This window comes from Lynx rufus, unplaced genomic scaffold, assembly GCF_022079265.1.
Source record: "Lynx rufus isolate CCGP_SWC_20201006 ecotype Redwood Valley unplaced genomic scaffold, mLynRuf1.p SCAF_15, whole genome shotgun sequence".
Lineage (NCBI taxonomy): Eukaryota > Metazoa > Chordata > Mammalia > Carnivora > Felidae > Lynx > Lynx rufus.
The window spans coordinates 854166-880695 of NW_025814829.1; the positions used below are offsets into that span (position 1 = coordinate 854166).

Below are 26530 nucleotides of genomic sequence, written 5' to 3' on the forward strand. Positions count from 1 at the left end.
ATAAATAAATACAGGCATCCAAATTATGAGTTACTTTGCCTCTGAGAACTCTCAGTGTGTCCGTTGGAAACTGGCCTAACATGTGCCAGGAAGGGTAGGAGGCGGCTAAAAATACTATCAACCGATCCTTGCTGGGTTAAGAGCAGTATCACAGCCAGAACAGAGATAGGAATGTGTGTCTGCAGATTAGACCACATGTAAATCAGGAAGGGATTCAGGCCAGAGTAGCAGGTGTTGAGGGGGGCATTGGCAAATACAGTGGGTATGAAGGGGGCACCTGGATGGCTCAGCTGGTTTAGCGTCCCACTTGGACTCAGGTTGTGATCTCACATTTTGTGAGTTCGAGGCCCGCGTCGGGCGCTGTGCTGGGAGCCTGGAGCCCGCTTGGGATTCTGTGTCTCCCTCTCTCTCTGCCCCTCCCTGGCTCGCCCTCTGTCTCTCTCTCTCTCAAGAATAAACATTGAAAAAAAAATTTTTTTAAGAGGGGTACAAAGAAGGTCAGCTAGGGAGTGAGAAATCCAGAAGACTTGTCTGCTGAGGAATGTTGACAAAGCCTGGGGTGATTTAGTTTAAAGAAGAGAGTCTGGATTGGCTGTGTTTATACGCATCTAGAGAGTTCCTATTTAGAAAAAGATGTACTCTCCTTCTTTCTGGATTTGCTCCAAATGAGCCATTCCTGTATTAAAATCTTGCAGGGCAATGAGCAGCAGTTACAGGAAGGTAACTTTTGAAAAGAAATAGTTAATTCTTTTTTTGCTTTTTTTAAAATTTATTTATTTATTTTTGAGGGAGAGAGTTGGGGAGGAGCAGAGAGAGGGAGGGAGAGAGAATCCCAAGCGGGCTCTGCGCTGTCGGTGCAAAGCCCGATGCGGGGCTTGAACTCACAAACCATGAGATCAGGACCTGAGCCCAAATCAACGCTTAGAGATTTAACCGGTTGAGCCATCCAGGTGTCCCCCCAAAACAGTTAGTTCTTGAAGCTGAGTTTCCTTGTTTGTAAAACAGCATTTGATACCTAATGCTTGTAAGCCCGTCGAAAAGCCACCTCTGTGGGTTGGGTTGGTATTGAATAAGAATTTGGGGGTGAAATGGCGTGTGTGTGTGTGTGTGTGTGTGTGTGTGTGTGTGTGTGTGCGCGCGCGCGCACGTACATACACCTGCCAGGTGCGTACGGGGTTGTCTTTGAGTGTTCACGCTGGAGAAATGCTTCAGGCCGAAGGGGCCTGAATATAGTCCCCCCGCCCCAGCCCCCGGGGGAGGCCTCTGTCTTCACACCCCCAGCACTTTGAGAGCCACTGCCCTGTGCTCTCTGACAAACCCCCAGAGCTGACGGTGCTCGTTCCATGGTGATTAATCCAACATACACTTGCTTGCCTTTCACTCTGCTTGATCCCCATCGACAGAGGAGTGTGCGACTCCCAGGTTGTCCTGGGTAGCACCGCCCCTGTAGCAGAGGCCAGTGAAGGTGCGGCAGGAGCCCCTGTCCCTGCACCTGGGGACCTGGGAGGTAGGGGTGCTCCTCCCCTCATCAAGCATCTGGGGCCTCTGGAACCGCCCCTGAGTCTTCTGCCCTAGCCCTCGCCCCCATCCTGTCCTCGTCCCCAGCTGCTCAGGGGTATCCTTTGTGTTCACCGTGAGTTAGGTTCCCAGCCAGCACGACGGTCCTCTTGGGTGACTACAAATGCGCTAGTTAACTCTCCAGGCCTGTGTCCAGCTTTGTCCCCTTTGAGGAAGGGAGGGTGAGAATTACACTTCCTTTGCTTTTGACAGCACCATTCACAGCTCTGCCCCCTTCTCCCTTTTTAAAAAAATATTTATTTTGAGAGAGTGAGTGAGTGAGCAGGGGAGGGAGGGAGGGAGGGAGGGGGAGAAAGAGAGAGAGAGAGAGAGAGAGAGAGAGAGAGAGAGAAAATCCTAAGCAGGCTCCACGCTGCCAGTGCAGAGCCAGCCGCAGGGCTCAAAGTCACGTCCCATGAGATTATGAGCTGAGCCCAAACCAAGAGTCAGACGCTTAACCGTCTGAGCCCCCGGGTGCCCCTCTTTCTCCCTTTTGTTCCTCCTGCTTCTCCCACTCCTCTGGAGTGATATATCATCTTTTTTTTCCCCTTGGCGATTTCTCCATGAAATTTTGATTTAGAGTCTGCTTGTGGCCCCTTGGGGTGGCCTTGGCTCCCACCTGCCTCCTGTGCCCCGGAGAGACGGTCTCCTTAAAGTGTTTGAAGGAAACCGCTCAGACCAGACACGATGTTTTCCATTTGGCCTCTGGAGCCCTGGGCGCCAGGCCTCTTAGAAGAAGTCAGGCCAGGAGCAAGTGCATGCGTTTGCATAGGCATCAGTAGCTCAATGTCTGCCCTGGTTCTGTAGCGGAGGACAAGCCTAACTTATTCATTTACAGCTTCTTTTATTGCAGAAAAAGGAGTGGACGTGGGATGAAAGCAAGATGCTGGTGATGCAGGACCCCATCTACAGGTAAGAGCCCCATCCCTACCTGTTGTCCCTTGGAGCTGTCAGGCTGGTGGGTCCAGACAAATCCAAATAAATTTCTACTGCATGTCTCTTCTGAGACCTGTGGTTTCTAGACACGTAAGTACAAGAAGCAAATCGACCTCGTCTTGAAGATTGAGTGGAAAATTCTTCTCCAGCTCAATTGCGCCATCTGGAAACAGTGAAGGATTTTTGCCTGGTGTTTAGGCCAAATCTTTTGGTTGTAGTTTGAGACTTTTCCGTTTTGTGCTAGTTTTATCTTAACTGAAACTTCATAATTGCATATCTGTTCCACCTCTCTGCCCCTTCAGAAAGGTGCAGAGTGCACCTTTCTGAGTGCAGATAAGGGTTTGTGATCTTTTGGAAAAGCAGAAAGTCCCACGTATAATCCCCAGAAATTGCTTTCACAGTGAGACTGGTAGGATTCCTCTAGAGATCAGATGTGTGCTCTCTGGGCAGGGGAATACCTGATGGTCACAACACGGCTGCCAGGGCCTGCTTTAGACCCTCGGTGGGACCTTGATTCACCGTGTGACTCTTGTGCCCCAGACTTCGCTGACTGAGCCCCATCCACCCCACCCCTACCTCCTCCTTGTTTTCTTCACTGACAGAATGGGTATGAGCGCTTCCTTTGGGATTTGGGGGAACCTAGGTTTCAGTGTTTCATCTCCCCTCAAATGACTTGCTTCGGATGACAAAATGGATAAAGGTTGGGACTCAACCGACAAGTTGGCAACATGGTGGCCCTGCCTTCTAGTCAAAGAGCGGATGCCTATGAAGTGAAGTTTCCGTTCGTTCAAACAAATACACAAGTGTGAAAACTCTCGTGTCAGGTCCTGTGCTGGGTGATTGAGTGGATGATTCAAGTGAGTAAGCCACGGTCCCTTGTTCTTGGGGAGCGTTGGTCTAGAAGAAAATGGGGTCCCGAACCAGTCACTACAGCACAAGACCACGCGTCTGACAACACCAATTTCTTTCTCCAGGTTCCTGTTGTGCTTTTAAACGTTTGTGGACATGTTACAGCGTGTTATTGTCCAAGTCTTTCGCCAGTAAACTATGAGGCTTTTGCCGGTAAAGAACTACGCCCAGCTCACATTTGTATGTCCAGCACCAGGCCTCTGTGAATCTGGCCTAGATGCGTCATTTAATAAATGTGTGATGGGCGGTTGGAGAAATGCACTGAGCTGATATCTGAAAATTAACTTAAAGTGTTGGAGTGATTCACAGAGGGGAGTAATCACTTTCTACTTGAGCGATAAGGAAAGAAACAGATTGCATCAGGACTGGGCCCGAAGGGTGTGAATGGATGAACCCCTCCCTGCCATTTGCATTTTGTAAAAGGAAGAATTTCTTGTTTCTTGGGTTCCCCCCCACCCCCCGCAGTGGCACATACACATACAAAGGCACCTCATCGTGGACGCTCCTCATGGACTCGAATCTTGCCTTCGCTTGGTTGAAAGGACTTTGCCCAAAGTTTTAACGACTTTGCCCAAACAAGCTGTCAATTTTATTTATTTTTTATAACAGCTTTATTTTGAGCTTTAAATTGAGCATACTTAAATGTGATTAATTTGGTAAGTTTTGACCTACGTGTACACTTCTAAAACCTAAAACCATCACCTTGGTCAAGATGAGGGGTATATGTTGCCCCCAAAAGTTTCCTTGTGTGCCCACGTATAATCTTCCCACCCCTCCCTGCCCCACCTCCCTCCCTCCTGCCCCCTACATCCCCAGGCAACTACTGATCTCCCTTCTGTTGTTCTAGATGAGTCTGTTTTTTTCTCGAATTTCGTGCAGAGTCCTACAGTGTATCCTTTTGGGGGGCCTGGCTTCTTTCCTTAAGGAATCATTCCTTGTCATTGTATGTATCAGTAGCGTATCCCTTTTTAGTACCAAATGGGATTCCACTATATGAGTATAACTCAGTGTGCTTAGCCATTCACTTGTTGGTGGTTTCCAGTTCGGGGCTATTACAATGAAAGCTTCTGTGTTCACTGCAAGTATTTGTATGGACATACAGTTTCGTGTTTCTTGGGAGAATACACCAAGAGTCGAATGACTAATTATACAGTAGGGGTGTGTGTGTGTATTTATTTTTATTTATGTATTTTTAATGAAACAGTTCTGCTAGTGGAGTTTGAGACTTCCACTTCCTGCACATCTTTGCCAACATGTGATATTGTCAGTTTTTTTCTTAAAGTTCAGCCCTTCAAGTAGGTATGTATTAGTATCTCACTGTGGTTTTCATTTGCATTTCCTAATGACTAATGATGTTGAACATCTTTTCATCTTCTGTGCCCTTGGTATATCTTTTGTTAAGCATCTGTTCAAATCTTTAGCCCCTTTTTGATTGTGGTGTTTTGTTTTCTTACTGAATTTTGAGAGTTTTTGGTAAATTTTTTTAAAAAATTTTTTTTTTTTTCAACGTTTATTTATTTTTGGGACAGAGAGAGACAGAGCATGAATGGGGGAGGGGCAGAGAGAGAGGGAGACACAGAATCGGAAACAGGCTCCAGGCTCTGAGCCATCAGCCCAGAGCCCGACGCGGGGCTCGAACTCACGGACCGCGAGATCGTGACCTGGCTGAAGTCGGACGCTTAACCGACTGCGCCACCCAGGCGCCCCGAGAGTTTTTGGTAAATTTTGAATGCATATCCTTTATCAGGTATCTGGTTTGCAAATATTTTTTTTGCAAGTCTGGTTTGTCTTTTGTCTTAACAATGTCTTTTGAAGAGCAGACGTTTGCTTTTGATGAAGTCCAAATTATCAATTTTTTCAATGGATGGATTGCATTTTTGGTGTCGTAGCTAAGAAACCTTTGACTGACTCAAGATCACAAAGACTTTCTTCTAAGCGTTACATTTAGGTGTGTGATCTACTTTGATTCATTTGTTAATATAATGTGAGGGATATATCAAAGGTTTTGTTTTTCCTCCTGTACGCGGATGTCCACTTCCAACCTCATTTGTTGGAAAGACTGTTCTTAGCTGAAGTACCATTGTTGAAAATCCATTACCCCTCTCTGTGTAATTTATTTCAGAACTCTTTCTTCTGTTCCATCCATCCAGGTGTCTGTCATGATGCCGGAACCACAGTGTCTTGTAGCTTAATAAAAATTCCTGGGGGGGGGGTGCCTGGTTGGCTCAGTTGGGTGGGCACCCAGCTCTTGATTTCAGCTCAGGTCATGATCTTATGGTTCATGAGTTTGAACCCTGCATCGGGCTCTGTACTGACAGCATAGAGCCTACTTGGGATTCTCTCTCTCTCTCTCTCTCTCTCTCTCTCTCTCTCAAAGAATTAATAGGCTTTAAAAAAATTTTTGAAATTGGGTAGTTTATCTTCTAACTATTCTTCTTTTTATAAAGATTACTTTCAATTAGTATTAGTATGGCACATCTTTTTTCATTCATTCACTTTTAAGAAGAAATATGCTTTTTTGTGTCTCTTGAATTTGGAGTTGTGAGTTCAAGCCCCATGTTGGGTATAGAGATTACTTAAAAATGAAATCTTTAAAAATATATATATGCTTTTTGGTGGGAGGATAGAAAACAGCAAAGAAATCTTAAATCTTACAGTGAATTTTAAACAATATTTTTTGGGGGTGCACCTGGGTGGTGCAGTTGGTTCAGTGACCAACTCTTGGTTTTGGCTCAGATCATGATCTTGAAGCTTTGTGGGTGCTTGGGGTTTTTTCTCTATCTCTTTCTCTCTCTGCCCATCCCCCATCCACACTGTCTCTGTCTCTCTCAAAATAAATAAATACACTTAAAATAATAATAATTTAAAAATTTTTTAAAAATCTTTTAATTTTATTTATTTAATTTACATCCAAGTTAGTTAACGTATAGTGCTATAATGATTTCAGGAGTAGGTTCCAGCGATTCATCCCCTGTGTATAACACCCAGTGCTCATCCCAACAAGTGTAAAAACTTTTTTTAATTTTAAGGTAGGGTCCATGCCCAACATAGGGCTTGAAGTCACAACCCTCAGATCTGTTGGGCAACGCCTCCCCCCGCCATAAAGAAACCCCCTACAGCAGACTTTCTGGTTGTAGGTCTCTCATGGATAGCTTCCTAACCTATCAGAATTCAGCAGCCCACATGTATGAACAAGGGCATGAAGTTTCCCCAGTGTTGTCCCAGGTTTCTAGATACTTCTTTCCCACTTATGTATTAAATTGGGTGTTTTTGGCCCCTGTACTTGTAAATTTGTATGTCTGTGTGTTATGGGTAGATGAAAGAGGACTTTATTCTAAACTGTGTGCCCCATTTCATCATCACTAAGGACATTTATCATCATGATAATATGGGGACATTTACAAATGCGCTTTCTTTGTATACTGTTTCTTCCCCTCAGGAACCCCTCTGGTTTGATTGACTGGCATTGCCAAAGAATGCATAATTGCTTTTGGCTTTTATGTGTCTTTATTTTTTTTTTTAATGTTGATTTATTTTTGAGAGAGAAACCGAGCATGAGTGGGGCAGGGGCAGAGAGAGAGGGAGACACAGAAACCGAAGCAGACTCCAGGCTCTGAGCGGTCAGCACAGAGCCGGATATGGGGCTCGAACTCACGAACCGCGAGATCATGACCTGAGCCGAAGTCGGACGCTTGCCCACTGAGCCACCCAGGCGCCCCTGCAGAAACGCTGGGTCCCTGCAGCATTTGCTTGCGGAAAACCCCTTTGTGGTACAATACATTCTTCCCAGCCAAAAGAAAGGCCTTTGCCACATCGGTAACGGAGTCCTCTTTTATTGACTCAGATTTTAAATTTAATTTTTTTTTTGCATCTCTCACATAGAATAATAGAAGCACGGGTTTTTTTTTTATTGTGATGAAATATATAGAACATAAAATTTGCCATTTTAACAATTTTCAGTGTACAGATTAGTGGCATCGATTACACTTAGAGTGTTGCGCAGCCGTCCCCACCTTCCAGACCCTTTCCATCGTTCTAAATAGGAGCTTTGTCCCCATCAGCAGGGACCCCTTATTCCCCCTTGCCAAGCCCCAGGCGACCTCTAAATTCATGGAATTTTACGAGGTTAAGCGCGCTGTGGTGGACTTGTAGTCCAGCTTCCCCCGCTTGCAGGAGACCTCCGTCCTCTGTGCTGATTTGCTGTGACCGTGCTTTTCACTATGTTTATGTAAGTTTTGTCCCCTTGATCCTAGCTCTCTTCTCTGGAGCCACAAATACATAGACCTCATTTCCCTAACGTTCCCGAAGCCTTTCTTCATTGTGCTTTTCTTTTCTAGACTTCCTGGTTTCAGAGCACATTATTTCCTCTTAAAATATGTTAGAATATTTTTAATGTTTATTTTTTGAGAGTGGGAGACTGTGAGCGGGAGAGGGGCAGAGAGAAAGGGAGACAGAGAATCCAGAGCAAGCTCCATCCAGACTGTCAGCACAGAGCTCAGTGTGGGGCTCGAACTCATGAACTGTGAGACCATGACCTGAGCTGAAATCAGGAGTTGGATGGCGCCCCAAAGTATGTTAGAATTTAGTACCGAATCCCAGATGTTGTCTTACCAGTGTAAAATACAGAGAGCAGTTTTACTCTCACGATACGGACTTTTGCATTCATTTTTAAAGAATGACATCATGCTATATTTTTCTTGTTTAACATGCTGTTAGGACCTGGGTCATGATGGATTTATTGTCCAGAATCCTTAGGATTATGTCATGGCCTTTAATCCAGATTTTTTACTCATTCTTTATTCCTGCAGTTTTCTCTGTTTTATTTTTCAACCTAAATACAAGAAGTTACATAGATCGTCGCCATATTAGATATAATTCTTTTGAACCCATTATTCAGAGTGTTTGATTTGTGTGTGTGTATGTGAATCAGGATTTATCGAGTAGGGAAGCAGGCAACTATGAGTGTTTGGGCCTAAGGAAGTTGTTACCGGATTTGGACCTACACCATTGCAGCAGGACCCAAGAAGTAAAAAGTCCACACAAGACCTGAAAGGAGCCATGAGCCAGCCCCGCTGTGGCTTATAAGTCAGAGTTCACAGGATGCCAGGCGGGGCCACGTGCGAGAGCGGCATTGCAGAGGGGACAGGTGCAGACCTCTGCGGAAGGCTGTTGACTCTTCCTGGCTGCCGCCTTTTAGTTAGCTGAGATGCTTCTGTTCAGGGACCTTGATGTTCAGGGGGGCTGGCAGTTACGAAGGAGGACATTTATGAAGGAGAGCCGGCTATGGAGCACAGAAGAGTGAGGCCACCCTCGGTTCGCCGATACCTCAATGTCCGTTTCTTCCCACTGTAGCCAGGGATGATGCTTCAGAGCGTAGCTGTTCCTGCTTTATTTCCTCCGCCCAAATGCCACACAGGTTTCTCTCTTGAGCCATCCTGCACAGCAGCTCTATAGTGTGAGGAGTGCCAAGTTCTGGTTTAGCAGAACTGACCCACTGTAAAACCATCACACCAGATGGTAACAGGTGAACTGTCCCTCTGAGCTTTCAGTCAAGTGTAACTTGAATAAGAACATTTTCATACCGTATCAGTGATACGGTAAGGCTGTCGAATAGAACAGGATTCGGCCTGAAAAATGAAGGCTTCATGTCTTATTTTTCCTTGTTTCAGGTTTCACATCTCATATTTTACCCTTTCTGGTTTAATGGCATGCTTTTTTTCTAAGTTAAAAAATAGCTCTGGAGTAGTGGTACCATTACAGAAGTCACTGTGCTTTTGAAATTTCTCAGTCTTATTAGGAACCGAAGGAATTACCCATCCCCTGGAGGTTTCTGATACCGGGGGCCAGACATACAAACAAAAATCCTTCTTTTTAACCAAAGGAAGTAAATTAATTGACCTGAAGTCTTTAGGAGCCAGACTGGGAGAAGGTCTCCAGTTTTGAGTATAAATGACCAAACCAAGTAGGGTCCCCCTAGGGTGTCCAGCCAGTTCTCAGAAATGTCATTAATTAACATGCCAGCAGTTGGTGAGAGGAGACATTAGAGGAGGTACGTTCCAGTTTGGGGCCCTCCACTTTGAGCTGTGCTGTGATTTGGAACAAGTCAGAGATAAATTATTCAGGGCTAGCTGGGGAAGGGAGGAAAGGACGCCCGGAGAGCTCCGATATGTATTGTTGATTGTGCCAGGCACCGAGGAAAACAGTGGTTTATCAGTCTGGGTCCAATCGGAAGACAGAATTCACACAGTGATTTACACAGAAGAATTGTAAAGAATCATTCAGCTGTAACAAAACAGCACCTTTAAATTGGAAAGAGCACTCTGAACAGTCCTCTAGAGCTGAAAGAGAACATACGAGGAAGGACAAACTTGGGGGGGAGGATTCCCCCAGGCTGGAGTTCATTTTCGTTTGTAGGAGGTGTGTTAGAGCCACTGGACAGCAGAGAAGCTTGCTGAGTGGCCGAGGCCAGAGCTGGTCCCCGGATGCTGGGAAAATAGAAAGCATCCCTTTTGGGGGCTGGGTCCAGAGCCGCAGCAGGTGCACAGAGGGAATCAGGGCATCCCTGTGGGTTGGAGGCCTGGAGGAGCCAGAGTCTTTTCTGGGAGGGCTGGGGGGAGGTGATCACCAGGGATGCCAGGTTACCGAGGGGCCGTGGCTGGGACAGAACGTCACCCGATATCCTCGTACCCACGCTGTTGATTAACTCGGTAGCACCTGCCACCAACAAGACCAGCCCTTTCCTCCCACACATCCTTCACCTACACAGGCAAACCCGCACGGCCTGCTTGCCGGAAAGGACGTGCTTGGAGGGATTCTGTCCATTATCCGAGTATTATTGAAAGAGCAAGAAATTGACCCTGTCTGGTTGAGCAAGACCTCGTCCCTGCCCTCAAAGGATCTACAGTCAGACGAGACCGGACCAAGGTTACGTCAATCCTAAAGGCAACCCCATGTGTAGAACCAGTCATCCCCGTTCTTAGGATGAAATGAAGCTTCAGATGTCGTAGGTGACTCTCCCATGATCACGAACTAGTTAATCGTTGGAGGACTGTCCTCCCCGGGCTTCTGTCCTTAGGGTGGGCACACTGCTCTGTTCAGTGGCATCCCCCTTTTAAGATAAACCCACACATTCATTTGCCTTCATGTTTTTATCACTTCAGAGTTACCCATCAAAGTGCAGAACATTTTGCAGGACAGAAAGCCCTGGATTTTAAGGTGAATGAACTGTTTTCTCTCCTGGGGATTGCTAAACCTGTGACATTTGGGAGTGTCTTGGAAAATAAGGGACTATGGTAGCATATTTCACTTAGTTAGCAGCCAACAGTTGCAATGATCCAACCAGACAGAATGAAGACGACGCGAGTACCCTCAGATTCAGGAATCACATTAAATGACAAGCAAAGTAAAGAAAAAGAATTTGATTTTTTTTTAATGTTTACTTATTTATTTTGAGAGTGCATGTGAGCAGGAGAGGGAGAAAGAGAAAGAGAGAAAGAGAGAAAATGAATCCCAAGCAGGCTCCACACAGCCCAATGTCAGCACAGAGCCCGGCATGGAGCTCGAACCCACGAACTGTGAGATCATGACCTGAGCTGAAATCAAGAGTTGGACGTTTAACTGACTGAACTATCCGGGCACCCCGAAAGAGTTTGATTTTTTTTAAAGAGTTTGATTCTTAAACCCCAGACTGCTAGTAATGAAACCACAGGATGTGGAAGGCACCGGTTTTAAAATCATCCAGATCAGGGGCGCCTGGGTGGCACAGTCGGTTGAGCGTCCGACTTCGGCCAGGTCACGATCTCGCGGTCCGTGAGTTCGAGCCCCGCGTCGGGCTCTGGGCTGATGGCTCGGAGCCTGGAGCCTGTTTCCGATTCTGTGTCTCCCTCTCTCTCTTCCCCTCCCCCGTTCATGCTCTGTCTCTCTCTGTCCCAAAAAAAATAAATAAAAAACGTTGAAAAAAAAAAATTTAAAGACTTGCAAATAAACAAGAGAGCATCCACCCTAAGAGAGAGTAAGGACAGAAGAAAGGCTGGCGTTCAGGAGGGTGGAATGCATGGTGACTCATAAAGGAGAAGTTTTATCAGAGGAGGGGACAGGGTCTGCCAGCCTCTTGCTAGGGAGAGAAGGGAGAAGCACGGGGCCACAAATTGGAAATCAGCAGTGGAATCAAACAAATTGACATTTTTAAAAGGAGATAATAATACCCCTAGAAAGGCAGAAAGTCGAGGTCCCATGGGATTAAGGTAACAGGTTTTAAAAATATGTTATTTTTTAATGGAATCAGATACTATCCTGACCTGTAATGTATAGGTAGAATCCCGTAATTAGGAGAAAAGATAGAATACGTAGTAATTACTTACACTGTTGCTTTGTGAATCCAGAAAAGCTGTCAGGATTCTTAGAGGTGGCTCTCCAACATCCAGGCTGCCCCCCCCCAAAATCGGATCGAGACCTCCCAGATAGACAGCTCTCCTCTCCAGCCTCCCTCCCTTCGTAGCTCCACACGCCCAAGTCCCCACCTCAGACTGCTCCATTGCCACAGGAGTGGGACAGGGGGCCCGGGTACCGGGGGTCCTGGAAGGTCAGAGAAGAATGAGCAGATCTGGAGCTCAGACACCTGGGTCCCATTTGTGCTCTGTGCTGTACGAGGGACAGGGCGATTGCATCTTCCCATATATCTTTTTAATTTTTTAATGTTTATTATTCTTGAGAGAGAGAGACAAACACTGAATCGGGGAGGGGCAGTGAGAGAGGAAGACACAGAATCTGAAGCGGGCTTCAGGCTCTGAGCTGTCAGCGCAGAGCCTGAGCCGGGGCCCGAGCTCGCGAACCGTGAGATCGTGACCTGAGCCACCCAGGCGCCCCTGCGTCTTCCCATATTTTTCTGAGATCGAGCCTCCTCCAGCCTTCCAGCATGGGAGGGCCTTGAGGGGCCCCTGCTGGACTGGAACCAGGGCAGCCTGACCTGTAGATCTCTCCCATGCTCCTCCCGTCTTTTCCGGACCCGCCCGTGGAGGGATGGGAGTATCCATCACTGCCGCGAGTGATGTTTCATGTAGAGTTGATGTTTTTATTCCCTCTGGTGTCAGAACCTTTCATAGACTGTGCCTTTTCATACATATGCATGAGTAGGAATTGCCCGATTTTCCGCATGGAGAAACTTACGAAGTAAGAGGGGAAAGAGTATCCTTCGTGCTCTCTAGCTTCAGTTAGTTCCCCGGGGGTGCTCTGTGATCCCTCATTCACCCCGGCGTTAATTCCCCTCGGTGCCAAGTCCTTTTCACCTGCTTCTACCTGTGGGCTCTGTGCACCCTCCCTCTCCCTAGGTGACCCCCATCTTCCGTGAGCTTCCTCCGCATCCGCTTCCCCTTCCACACATCGTGGGTCACTGCCTACCGTCATCGCCCCTCTGTGCCCTGCCCTCCTGTGTTCCAGACCCAGCTTCTCCGGTCTCTTCCCCGTGGGCCTGCCCTTCTCTAGCCTCTCCATCCCTCCCTGCCGGTCCTCTCAGCTCTCCCCTATCCTGAAATAAATAACCTCCCTCACCCCTGCTGCCCTGTGCGAGAGCACATCTGTCAACCCTCGGCTCCCTCCCAAAGCCCGGTGCCCACCACCCTGCCATTCCTCGTGGTCTGACTTCACACCCCCCCCCCCCCCGCCACCTATCGATTCTCCTCTTCTTTCCAGTTTTCTGCCTGCCTTTCTGTGGCTTGCAGTCCTACATAGTTATATGCATTCTTTATCTGTTCCTGTCCTCTTTCTTTCCTTGAAAGCAGGTTCTGTGCTTCAATTGTCATACCTCTCCGTGGGCTTGGCAAAGTCCCTTGAGCTCGGGAAGTCTTGGTAAACACGCAGAAGCACCGTAAGTCCCCCCGGGGGACTCACTGGCCTGTCATTTATTGACACCTCGGGGCTCTTTGTCACATGCACGTGTTGGTGCACACATCCAAGACCTACCTTTTCTTCTGTCCTTCCTCCTCTCTCTTCTCCTCCTCTGAAGGCCACTGTGTGCCCCATGTAGATGCAGAGACAGGTAAGGCATAGCCCGGCTCTGCATGGTCCCCAACGTGACTCCTTTCTGTGACATTTTTCAGGAAGTGTTCAGAGGAATACGGCTGAGGCATAAGTTTTAAAATGGCCACGTAATATATGCTTGCCACTAAGAGTAGTGAAGACTTTTTTTAAAATTTTTTTTAATCTTTATTTATTTTTGAGAGGGTGAGAGAGACACAGAGTGAGAGCAGGGGAGGGGCAGAGAGAGAGGGAGACACGGAATCCGGAGCAGGCTCCAGGCTCCCAGCTGTCGGCACAGAGCCCGACGCGGGGCTCGAACCCACGAACCGTGAGATCGTGACCTGAGCCAAAGTCGGACGCTTCACCGACTGAGCCACCCAGGCGCCCCGTGAAGACGTCTTACAAAAGGAAGAGTCAAATATTCCTTCATATTCCCTCTAGGAACATTCCACATGCAAATGTGCCCTCAGATGTTTTTCCAAAACCCAGCATTGTCCTGTAAGTAGTTCTACGATGAACCTGTTTTTCTCTTGGTAATATATCAGGACCTTCCTTCCGCACCCATGTTTACAGTCCTTCCGTGAGGGCTTTGACTCAGGGTTCCAGGGTGGCCGTTGACAGTAGGGTTTTAGGGAAACACCCCACTCGCAGAGGGACTTGTGTCAGGGAGGCGGACATGGGAGACATTGCCCAGGAGTCAGGATAAAGGGCAGACTGGACAATAGAGCTGACAGCATTTGGAGGCACAGACGGGGGTCAGTCTGTCAGGCCTGGGTCATTCAGACTAGTGACGGTCTGAATAGAGAGTAAATGAAGGAGCACCCTCTTTTGGGGAGGTGCTGGGAGCGGCCCCTCCCATGACCTCAACTTGGCTCTCTGGTAATTTTACCTCTGCTCTTTCCGCTGGCTTTCTGCCTCTGGTGGATCCTCCTTGATTATTAAATTCACTCATGGCAAAAGAATGGAAACTTTTACCATGGTAATTCTAAATATGAAGACAGGAACCATACATGTTTTGTGCACTGTATCCCTGGTGCCCGGCAGGGTCTTTGTACGTCGTAGGTGCTCCGTAAATGCCACATGACGAAGCTAGGGCAGGCTCGATCCACTTGTTTGTACTAGAATGTTCGTTTCGAAAAGGCCGTTAAGCTTCCTTATTTTCTTGGTGGCCTCATCCTCTGCCCTTCTCCATGGCCTAAAGCACAAAGCTGGCAGATAGTGAATAGATCTACTTACAGCAGAAAATTGAAGAGCCTCCAGAATGATCAAAGCTAAACCTTTGGATCAGTCTCTCTGTGCCAGACCTTAGCGGGCATCTTTTACCCTTACGATGGAACATCCAATTAGGCCAACTTTAGAAGACTTCACATCATTAAACGCTGTCTACCGGGAAGGGAATCACCCTGTGGAGGAAGAACCAGGGGAACCGAGAATCCAGGCCTGGTCCCAGTTCTACTTCTAAGTGATTTCTTACTTTGAAATTCCATTCCTGTTTCATTTTCTCCTCCTTACATGCATAAAGGGAATCCATTTGGAATTTGCAAAGCTTTGAAGAGGCCCAGATGGGAGAGTGTATGCAAAGTAAAACCAGCCATCTTGCCCTTGACCCCTTTCCCTGCTAACAGGTAGACACTGGCCCGGGCATCCGTAGGGTGCTGTTGACCTTTTATGTGACACAAATACTTCTGAGAGTCTGGTAAAACTGAATTCTCTCCCTGTAACAATTCATTCATGTACATGCTTGCAGAATTTTGAGTTTGGGACAATACATGGGCCTCATAGCCCTATGGTTTATTGGTTCCAAGGAGAGACCCTCTGGTGTCAATAATCATTGTAAGTTATCTTTGAATATTTTGCTTCTCAAGCCCGGAAGGTTTATCATTGGCTGTCCTTCTGTAGGAGGAGGGAGAACAATCTCTAGCTTGCTTAATAATTTAGTGTTTGAATGATTGATGGAGTTTACTTTATCAGCCCAAGAAGCATTTGCATCTTGTTAAGGGAATCATCGTCTTCAAAACAAACCAATCTCGTATCGATCGGTGGGTTTCAGATCACATAAAGGGAGAGGCTTTGCTTAGGAAGAACCTTTATGGTACGCTAGGTGTTTCTGGATTCACGCGGATGTGGGAAACCTGGCGTAGGGTCTGTGTTTGACACTGGGATGTAGGGCCATATGATGGGCCAGGGGAAGGACCACTGTGTGGCCAACCTTAACCCCAAAGGCAAGCAAAGATTGCTTTCGGTCTGGAGCGATAGCTCTGGTCTGACCAGCCCTTACTATCACCAGATGGTCTCCAGGATCGTAGAAGGACGCTGTCCCAGCTCATCCCCCAGTGACTGCTTGGGCATTCCGCACTGCACAGCGGTCTAGACTCTGTGTTGTCATGCCCTGTCCCTCGGTCCTGGCTGGGAAGCTTTCTGGGTTCCTTTTCGCATCTTGGCACAGTTAGGAAGAGGATGATGACCCACCACTAGGAAGACTATAGCCAGTTGTGAACTGGGCTGCTTTTCTGCTGGCACAGACCTCAGACTGTAGAGATGAGCATGACTGGGAGACCCAGAGGGTGAGGCGTAGAATTCAGGAACTAGGCTAAGTTGTCGGCAAGTCCCCACACCTTTATTAGGAGACCCTGAGAAGCAGCTGTGGAGGACTGACAGCCTTCCCCAGTGGCTGGTGGCAGTCACGGTCAAACCACGATTGAGCGAGTCTTCTGGGTTCAATAACGTTTCTGTCAAGTTCTCGAATAAGAATCCCGAGGTGTCTTTTAAATACCACATCCACCAGGAACTGTTTACTGCTTTCAACCCCACCCCCACAGTGGGGGTCTCATTTCCGTTTCTTCTTTGTACCCAAGGCTCTGTAGTCCTTAAGTTCAATCTTGTAGCTATTTATCTAATATTTCTTAGTGGGAGCCACATCTTACTCGTCTTTGTCTCCTTGACTGCCGTCTTGCACATAATTGTGCTCGATGCGTATTTGTTAAATCGACTTGATTTCTTCTTAAGTCTTTGCACAATTCCCAAGAAGTGGGCACATTTATTCTGTAGACTTTTACCTAGGATCGATCGGATGGGTGGATGGACAGTCGAGTCAACCAGCCAACCTAACCTTTGTTGAGCGCCGAATGCTACCCGTCTGTGAAGGTGTTTGGAGATGGTGATAAAAAAATGTTAACCAGAGACCATCAAGAACATATGTTCTAATGGACGATAATACACAGCACACAGACGACCGTTACAAAGGCAGCAGTGCAGTCGGGAGCCCTGAGAAGTGAGAGGTCACGTGACCTTGCTCAGCTCTGCTCAGGGAGCAAGCCAAACATGACTTCCTACTGTGGGACTAACCACGCGGCAAGGCCGCCTTCGAAAATCTACTGCCTCCTTCCTCCAGTTGGCCAAAGATGCCAGCCCTGTCCCCTGTTGCTGCTGTACCGTTAGCTCTTTGCTTACGGGACCAATAATCTTTGTCCGTGCAATATCTTGGTCTCTGGCTTTACCTCTTGTCCAATTTGTCGCAGTTTTTACCGATAATTCGTAACTATCAGAGGGTGGATGGGAGAAACGAAACCATACTGAACGGCGAATGTGCTCATCTTGGTTTTAGCCCCGGCCTCAATAAAAGCTTTTTGGGAAGGGAGGAGCAAGAGGGGCCTCAGGAGGTAACCCCTGATGGGTGCCATCTGCACGTCAGCTTGTTGTCTTCCAATGGCACTTAATTCATCGTTAGGGGCTCCCGACTGCGGGAAGAGGTGGGGTATTGCTGGTGTATCGCCTTTCAGAGTCAGAGCGGCCGTCCAGGCGGTGGGCCAGTGGTCTGATCTACTCTACCTATATTTACACCCAAACGCGGATCGAAATATCTAGGAGTGTATGGATGTGCACGTGTGGGTGCACATATAAATACAAACATCTATCTTGGTAAGAATTTTTTTTAAATTTTTTTTTAATGTTTATTTTTGAGAGAGAGAGAGAGACAAAGTGTGGCGTAGAGACAGGGAGACACAGAATCCAAAGCAGGCTCCAGGCTCCGAGCTGTCAGCACAGAGCCCGACGCGGGGCTTGAACTCATGAGCCGTGAGACCACGACCTGAGCCGAAGTCGAAGTCAGATGCTTAACCGACTGAGCCACCCAGGCGCCCCTGTTTGTTGTTGTTGTTGTTGTGTTATTTTGTTTGCTTGTTTTTAATACCAAAAACCTAGACCCACATCCTTCCCAATTGCCTTTGTTCGCTGATGGGAAGGACAAAGCCCTAAGGAAACAATTAAGCTTGTCAGGCGCTTCAGCTGACAAAGAAGAATCTGACAAGCTAAATGCGAGAGAGAAACTGCAAGTGTCCCTAAACCAGGTCCCGGGAGAGCCTCCCGTGTCCCCGGCCAGGCCTCCCACCCTCGCGGCCCCCGTGAATTTGCGGGAGCCCCGTCCCTCGGGCCGTCCGCCCCAGGATGAATGTGTGCACGTCTCCGCTCCAAGAAGACGCAGCCGGCTCTTTGTGGCCTCGTCTGCATCCACGTCACATCTCCGAGAGACGTCCTCGCCCTGCAGAAAGAGAGGGAGTACACGCAAAATGCAGGCGGGAGCGGTTAAGTCAGCCTTTGCTCTAACCAGGACGCTTGACTTAAAAAAACACCCGTACTGAGCCTCTGTCTCAGTCAGACGACTCCTACGCGCTCGTCAGGACGGCCTTGCCTCTGCCGAGCGGGGGCGAAGCCACCCTACGACAGGAGGGGGCGACAAGCCGGGGCGGGACCGGCCCACCTCTGGCGGCCTCAGAGTCCCGTGTGCACTTGACTCTTCCCCCACTGGCTCTGCACCTGGGCCCTGTCTCCTGCCGTCTTGCCTGGATCTCCAGACCTCATTCTCCCTGTATTTCCCCCCCCCCCCCCCGGATCTTGAGGCTATTTCTGTTTTGTTTCTTCCTTTTTAGCCTATAAATAGGCTCAGGTTTTGCCATCTGAAAAGAAAAGCTACTCCCAAAGCCTCCCTTCTTACCGTGTTCTTTCACTGCCAGACTCTTGGGCATGATTGCGCTTTTCCGCATGTATTTCCAAAACCCCACTCGTTTTTCAGCTCCTTATATTTGGGCTTCTGTGCCCCGCGCCAAGATCGCCCCTGCTGCGGTCACCGGGGATGTCTCCATTGCTAATCCGTGGCTCACTCTGCGTCCTCGTCCCCTTTGGTCCCTCCAGAGGACCGAATGCCGTGGACCTTTCCTCCCTCCGGAGACTCTTTCCTCCCGCACATCCATGGTGGATTCCTGTGTTCCTCTGATTTCCTGGTCTTTTCCTGTTTTTTGGTTTTTTGTTTTTGTTTTTTGTTTTTTGCTGAGTCCCCCTCTTCTGCCTTTAGTTTCAATCAATGCTGTTAACAGGATTCTCAGTGAACCCCGTCCCTTCCTTCTCTGCTTGCTCCGGGGGAATCTCCTATTTCCCACAGCTACTGACACCCTGTGTCCTGGTGGCTTCTAAGTCTGTGCCTCTCCCCTGATCCCTTGTTCCCATTTGTCTCCTAGGCAGGGCCATCTGAGTGCTCTGGTGGCCCCTCGGGGTTGTTGACATGTGCGGAACCACACCCTTCTTTCCCTGTGCCCTCAGCTGCTCCTGCGTCCTTCGACCTCCTTGACCTCCTTCGTGTTTAGTCCACACCCCCCATCAGCCAAGTCGTACAACTCAGGATCTTCTCCCTCCCCCTCCTTATCCCCGCATCCAGAGAAATGGCTCTGGAATCCACATCCTGCTACCCATCATCACTGTTGCTGCCTTACATAGACCTTCAGCTTTTCTTGCCTGGACTCGGGGCCAACCAGCCTGGTTGCACAGGATGTGCACTGCATAAGTCCAGGCTGTGTTGATCACCGTGCCCTATGGTTGGCACCTGACTCACCCGGTCTAATTCTCATGACTGTTTGTATGTTTGTGGATGCGAAAAATAAACTCGATGGTTAGAAGGCTCCCCCAGTGTCTCACCATGGGAAGCAGCGAAGCAGACAGTTGAGTCCACTTCCTTCGACTGGCAAGGCCCCGGTCCAGGTTCTTCCTCTTCCCCCAGACCTTCCATATCGCAGTGGCCTCTTTTTGGCCTCCCTTCTTCTCCTGTCCTCCTGCAGACTCCTTCCCTCCACCACCGTGACTACCAACTACGTCATTCCCATCGGTGCCATGAGCACACAAGGTGACGGCTGGGCTCTGTGCAGCAGGTCCTGACCTCCCTCTGCTCCCGTCTCCTGCCGGTCCCTCGCATGTCCCCTGTTCCTGGTGCCAAAGCAAACCGTGCTGTGTCAGGACTCCGTGCCTTTCAGTGTGCAGATTGCCTTCCTCTGTGTCTGATGGGTGGTGTTCCTTTGCTCCTCCAGACCCGCCGCCGGGCCAGGTGCCCACAGAGGCTGGCCTGTGTGGACCACCAGTGGGCTGCCCTCTCCCCACCTCCATTCACAAGAGCTCCTGCCGGGTGGCACACACTTCTCTCTCTGGGTCCTGGCAGCCGCCCACTGCCCTGCTCCTCAGGCCTTGGGGCGCCGGGAGCTCCTTGGGCCCCGTGCTGCCCTCAGGTTTCCCTGCACGGTGCCCTCGCCTTTGTAAGTAGTCCCTCCCTAAGCTCACCTTGGATGGCTCCAGTGATCTGTTTCCTGCCAGGACCCAGGCTGCAGCGTTCCCCTCCGTCATCCCCGCCACCTTGCACATACTCAAGGCGCTGCTCGGACGGCAGACCCCCCCGCCCCCCCCCGTGCACCCTTACGGGGAGCAGGCGGGCTCCGTGTCGCACATGTGCCCGGTGCCCTGCTCCACGCCCTGTGCTCGCCCCAGTGTCCAGCAAGCACCCCGAGCTCCTCAAGGACAGGCTCTGGACCGGGCTCCGTTCTGCCTCCCGAGACAATGCGGTGTGGGGCCGCGGTTGGAGTGGGTAGAGTAAGACATGTGTTTCTTAGGATGATAAATTAGGCCAAACCACCTCCAAGGCCCTCTGACCCCTCAAGAGCTGCTCTTGGGTAGTGGGGAGACAGACAAGGGCAGGAGAGAGCTTCTGGCCTGCAGCAGGAAGAAAAGAATTCTCAAGCCAGGACCCTTCTTTCTTTACAACCTTCTCACATCCCCCTACCCTCGTACCTGGCTTCCTCAAGCCTCCCAACCCACCGCTTCCCCAAACTTCCAAAGTGAAAATAGAAGTTGGGGCTCAGTCACTTAAGCATCCGACTTCAACTCAGGTCATGATCTCACAGTTCATGGGTTGGAGCCCTGCATCAGGCTCTGTGCTGCCAGCTCGGAGTCTGGAGTCTGCTTCGGATTCTGTCTCCCTCTCTCTTTGCCCTCCCCCTGCTGGTGCTCTCTTTGTCTCTCAAAAATAAACATTAAAAAAAAAAAAAAGTGAAAAGAAAAGAACGTTAAAAAGGGATTGGAAATTGAAATGGGATCAAGACTGTGTCAGTCCCCCGCCCCGGCCCGCCAGATCTGTTTGTGGCCTGAAAGTAAAGATGTGTGGTCCCTTGCAGTTAAAAAAAAAAAAAAAGACACTGAGTCATGACTGAGAGGGAGCTGTCCTAGGATAAATCGTCCTGGGGTGTGTGTGAGAGGTGGGTTGTCATAGGTTGCTGCCCCTGCCCCCAGCAGCAGCTTCCCTTGTCCTGAGAGGAAGTGCCGTCAGGTCTGCTCTGATGGAAAAGCAGGCGGGCAGGTGGGAGCAGTTGGGGAAAGAAAAGTACCTGGTCGTGCCAGCCAGGCGCTGTGAGCCCCGGGAAGGGCGGTGGGTGCCCTCTCCTCGTTTCCCGTTGGGCACACGCAGTTCCCATGTGCTGAGCCAGAGGCCTGGGGATGCGGAACTAGAGGGACAGAGGGTGTTAGGGGACGAATCCCAGGAAGTTCCAGATGGGTGATTTGAGGACTGCCTTTGGAGAAACTAGGGTGAGCTTCTGACATTTATAGTATCTGAATTCCTGGGTTGGTCTATTTGAAGAAACTTGGGTGGAAGGTGGGCAGTCGGGGATAGCAGAGAAACCGAGCACCCCTCCCCCGAGTGTCCACTGAAATCTGACCCACGTGAGGATGGAGTTTTGGGCAACCATAGAGAGTGTGAAGGCGTCGAGGACGTGGAAAGCTAAATGGAAGAGGGAGATTCAGAGTTCCTGGGTGGCATAAATGTACCCTACCGCCCCCTTCTAGCTGGGTGGAGAGATAATAGTAATGACAATCTAGTATTCAAATGACATTTGCCAGTTTGTAATCAGCCAAGGAGACGCGCAGGTGACGTAGAAATTAGGAACCTGGTTAAGGTTGCTGAGGTTCAGGTTCTGGCCCAGAGACCGGAGCAGGTCAAGTTGTGTCCCTCAAAAAGATGGGTCCAGGTCGTAACCCTTGATACCTGTGACTGTGACCTTATTTGGCAAGAGGGACTTGGCGGATGTAATTAAGATCGCGGATTAGGATGGGTCCCAGATCTCGTGACTGATGCTCTCATAAGAAGCGGGGGGTTTGGAGAAAGAAACACAGAGGACACACAAAGAAGGCGGGCGGCCTTGTGAAGGAGGCAGCGGAAAGCCGGAGAATGCCAGGATCGCCGGCAGCCACCGGAAGCCAGGACAGAGGCGTGGAACGCATTCTCCCTCGGAGTCTCTGGAAGGAACTAACCTTGCCAACACCCTGATTTCTACCTCTTGAACGCCCAAACTAAGAGATTAAATCATGGTTGTTTTAAACCATCCCGATGTGGTGATTTATTACAGCCCTGGGAAATGAACACAGATACCTTCTGGCCAGCTCTGCGTGACCTTGAGGAAGTCGGGGAACCCCTGTGTTCCCTCCTCTCTGAAATGGAGACTTTACACGTAAAGTGATTAGAGCACAGCCTGGCACAGGAGGGACGCACCGCAGACTAGCAAGTGCTCTGATCAATTTAGTGAAGTCTTTTGAGCACCTACTAAGTGCCAGGCACTGTGCGTAAATCCTTCCGTTTGATTCGCACGACAGTCCTGGGAGCCTCTTCTCATGCCAGTTTGCAGTTGAGACTATCTGTGGCTCCGAGTCGTAAGTGGCTCTGAGTAGCAGAAGGGCCTGCAGCCTCCACTGAGGCTTTGTGGCTCTGTTCTGTCCGTTCTGTTGTTCCAGGAAATCACGGGGGTCTCAAGGTGCACAGGCGAGTGGGGAAGGAAGGGCGTGAACTTCCGATTGACTGTAATTGATGTTCACATTGGGAAGACCCATGCGTGACTCATCTCTTAACACACAACTCGAAGAAGAGAAGTGTTCACGGTTTTGAAAGCAAGGAGATCAGTTGTTTGTGGGGAAGGAGAGGAAGACACAGCTTTATAGGGGAGGCCCCCCCCCCTTTCCGCTCTGCTCTCTGGCTCTGGAAGGGGAGCTGCGTCTCTGAGCAGACGTCTTCGGGAAGCCTGAGGATCCTCAGAAGTGTGGGAAGGTTGAGCTGACCCCAGAGGACATGAACACACCGCGTGGGTAAACCCAGCCAACAAACGCGGGAACAGAGGAGACAGAATTGGCAACCCGTGTGAAGCTTGGCTTTTGCACGCCGACGACAGGTGACGGCTATTTTGGAGAAGTTACCAGCGTCAGAGAGAAGTTCGCCTCGAAGCGTATGGAGGGGTTTTGGCTAAGAGACACTGGCCTGGTTTTTTGCCTGCCTGTCAAGCACTGAACTAGAGGAAATGAGCTTATCGCGGTGCTGGGCATTTAGAAAGTGCTGTGTGATGGTTTGTGGTCGACTCGAGCAAAGCAGGGGAGATTTTCGGGGGCGGAAGAAAGAATTTAACAGCTGTGAAATTAACACATCCATTAACTGCTGAGACGGGCCGCAAGGGCGCCTTAACTCGACTTTCCAAAGAGCAATGCGTATGTGCCTGACTCTCACTGCATTTTAGAACTCAGTTGATTGCTCATTTCTTACCCCAGGTACACCGTAGATCATACTAATCACTTAGACATTCGTATACTTTAATTCCTTGAAGAAACCTTAGAAATCCGCTCCGATGTTTGCAAATCTCTGCCTGCGGTTGAGTAGATGGGCTAGAGGGCTCTCGAGGTCTCTCCTGGCCCGGGAACCCCCGGCTTCCTCCAGACCGCGCTGTCGGGGCTCAGGTCTGTGAAGACGGCCCAGCAGGGCGACACTCAGAGCGTGGACTCTGTGTCCCAGCACCTGGGGCGGCTGTGACGTAGGCAGACCAGTTCCCCGAAGAACTGTGGCACCGTTTTGTGAGCTCATCACCGTCCCTTTGCGCCAGATGGCGGCCTGAAGAAACGTCTGAGGGAGGCAGTCCTCACGTCAAGAACGGCTAACATGAGGGATGACAAAGACAGAAACTGAAGTAACTTCTAATAAAAGAAAACCAACTGAAGGGATAGAGTCCTGGAAATCCAGCGAGAGGAAAAGGTAATCAGACCAAAGCGGTAAGAAGAGAGAAATGATCACCGTGAACGTCAGTTTTATCTAAAGATTACATTAGAAATGAGAGGCCTGGGAGGGGGCACCCGGGTGGCTCCATGGATTGAGCGTCTGACTTGGGCTCAGGGCATGATCTCACGGTTCATGAGTTCGAGCCTCATGTCGGGCTCTGTGCTGACAGCTCGGAGCCTGGAGCCTGCTTTGGACTCAGTGTCTCCCTCTCCCGCCCCCTCTGCCCCTCCTCCGCTCACACTCTGTCTCTCTCTCTCTCTCAAAAATAAACAAGCATTTAAAAAAGAAAGAAAGAAGAGGCCTGGAAAAAGTGTGGCGACCAGGGATGGGAGCTTGGAAGCGTGTGAGTGCCGCGGGGCCGGGCGGGCAGAGGGGGACACGCCAGTACTCGGGTAAGAGGCAGGGGCTGGAGGGGGGCACTCACTGCCCTGGATTCTCGTGTGGTCCCGTCAGCAAAGCGTTGGGGGGCTCCCTCCAAACTACCGTCTCTTCTCAAACTCCCCCCAGGCCCTCGGAGGATGGCGCACTGGTTTGGGCGTGGGCGGCTGGGCTGCTTGGGGGAATCTTACTCCCGTGGACAGGGGTCAGGCTGGCTTTTCCCGGGACCGTCTCTCCACGCGGCTGGTGTGACGCAGCAGGACGATTCTGTTTTCTGTCCTCTGCTCTTTTCACATCGTGCTTGGTCCTTTTCCAGAGGTTTTTGCCTTGGGGCACCCCACTGGGGCGCCTGGCTGGGTCAGTCAGTAGAGCATGCGGCTCTTGATCTCGGGGTTGTAGGTTCAAGCCCCATATTGGGTGTGGAGATTACTTAAAAAAAAATCTTAAAAAGAGAAGCAGACGGGGATGACCCCAGTGGATTCTGTCTCTGCCATCCGTACGTCACTTGGTAGCTTTTTAGTCAAGTTCATTTCCCTTTGTCCTTTTGGGGTGTCTGTGGGGTTAGGAATGCCCAGACTTGGGGGACCTCAAGAGAAAAACCTATGCTGCTTTCCAGCTGGAGATCCCCTCCCCCATACACACACCCCAAGAGATGATGATATTGGGGAACGGTGACGATTTCTCTTTGCTCTCCCATTTGCACCTTCATGGTCTAAAAGTATTTGGGGCGCCTGGGTGGCGCAGTTGGTTAAGCGTCCGACTTCAGCCAGGTCACGATCTCGCGGTCCGTGAGTTCGAGCCCCGTGTCGGGCTCTGGGCTGATGGCTCGGAGCCTGGAGCCTGTTTCCGATTCTGTGTCTCCCTCTCTCTCTGCCCCTCCCCCGTTCATGCTCTGTCTCTCTCTCTGTCCCAAAAATAAAAAACGTTGAAAAAAAAATTTAAAAGTATTTGTACAGCACCTTATGGTTGCAGAAGATCTGCCCGTGCCCTGTCTCACCCACTCTCAGGATTTGCCCATCCCACAACTTGACAACCACTCGGAAGGATATTTGTGTGCTCATTTCAAGGCTTAGGAGAGAAGGAAAAAATTGTGCCCCGGGCTCCATGCCGGGTCTAGACCCTCTGCCCTGGGGTTCCGTGCTGTTGTTCTGTGGCAGGCCCCAGGCCGGCTAGTGAGACCCACCCGGCAGGCCTCCCCTCCTGTAAGCAGGAGGAGGTGTGGGGGCCCTTGGGGAGGAGGGGGGCTCCGCGTCTGTGGGTCTCAGATGAGGGGGAGCATCGACGTAGACTCAGGAAGCCCTACTCTTGACTTTTCGCATTCCCTGTAGCTAGTAGGCTCCAAAGTCAGCAGGCGCAGTCCCCATGGAGATGAGGGCAGCGGGCACAGCATTAGCACCTGGGGGCGCGGCCACGTCATTTCTTAGAGGCCATGATATTCAGAGAGAAGGTGGTGACAGTAAACCAGAGACTGAGTGGCCGTAAGGGACGAGCACTTGAAGACAGAAGGGCGACAGAAGTGATTCCAGTTGGTCCCAAAAAGGCAAGGCCATGAAGGAAAATCATGTGGCTACCCAGATTTTTATATAGCATTCCTTAAAAAGTACACAGTGTGGTAGGCAGGGAGCGGCCATTGCTGAGAGCGCTGAACGTCTGGGTGCGGCGAGCCCTTGGAAAAGGCTGAGGATGAGAGAAAAGGCTCAGGGGACCGTGGCACACGATGAGGGGAGGCTCCCAAGCCTCAGTGTACATCCCCACCTTTCCTCTTCCCGTCTTCGAACACAATTACGATGAAGACGTCTCCACATATTGAGACACCAGAGGGGAAACCTTACAGGTCACTTGGTCCCATCCTAACACACGGAGGGGAGGAACAAGTGGGGACGGGGCAGGGGTCAGAGAACAGTGAAAGGGGAAATACCCGTATATTAAAGTCATGGCTGCAGTGAAAATATCAGAGGTAAACGTTTGTTTGTTTGTTTGTAAGGAGGCTCCTCGCTCTACACGAAGCCCAACATGGGGCTTGAACTCATGACTCTGAGATCAAGACCTGAGCTGAGATCGAGTCTGATGCTTAACGGACTGAGTCACCCAGGCATCCCCCCACCCCCATTCCATTTTTCTAACTCTCTCTTTTTTTTCTTTCCTTCAGTGGAGAACTATCTGATCTTCAAACTAGGAACACTAGAACTTAAAAAAAATAGAATGTTTAAAAACCATGAAGAAAAAGGTGTCCCTCCTGGGGCGCCTGGGTGGCTCAGTTGGTTAAGCGTCCTCCTTCGGCTCAGGTCATGATCTCAGGGTTGGTGAGTTCGAGCCCCGCATCGGGCTCTGTGCTGACAG

General features: G+C 49.8%; 1 protein-coding gene across 2 annotated transcripts in view; it reads left to right on the forward strand.

Annotated features, from left to right (window-relative positions):
- LOC124509910 (carboxyl-terminal PDZ ligand of neuronal nitric oxide synthase protein) overlaps positions 1–26530 on the forward strand; it is a 286360-nt gene that overhangs the window by 209845 nt on the left and 49985 nt on the right. The window contains exon 4 of one of the 2 annotated variants that reach the window (XM_047076502.1): positions 2411–2469. In XM_047076502.1, the coding sequence (XP_046932458.1) occupies positions 2411–2469 (59 nt within the window). Of the gene's footprint in view, positions 1–2395; positions 2470–26530 lie in introns of both variants that reach the window. The other variant, XM_047076503.1, reaches the window with a different exon arrangement.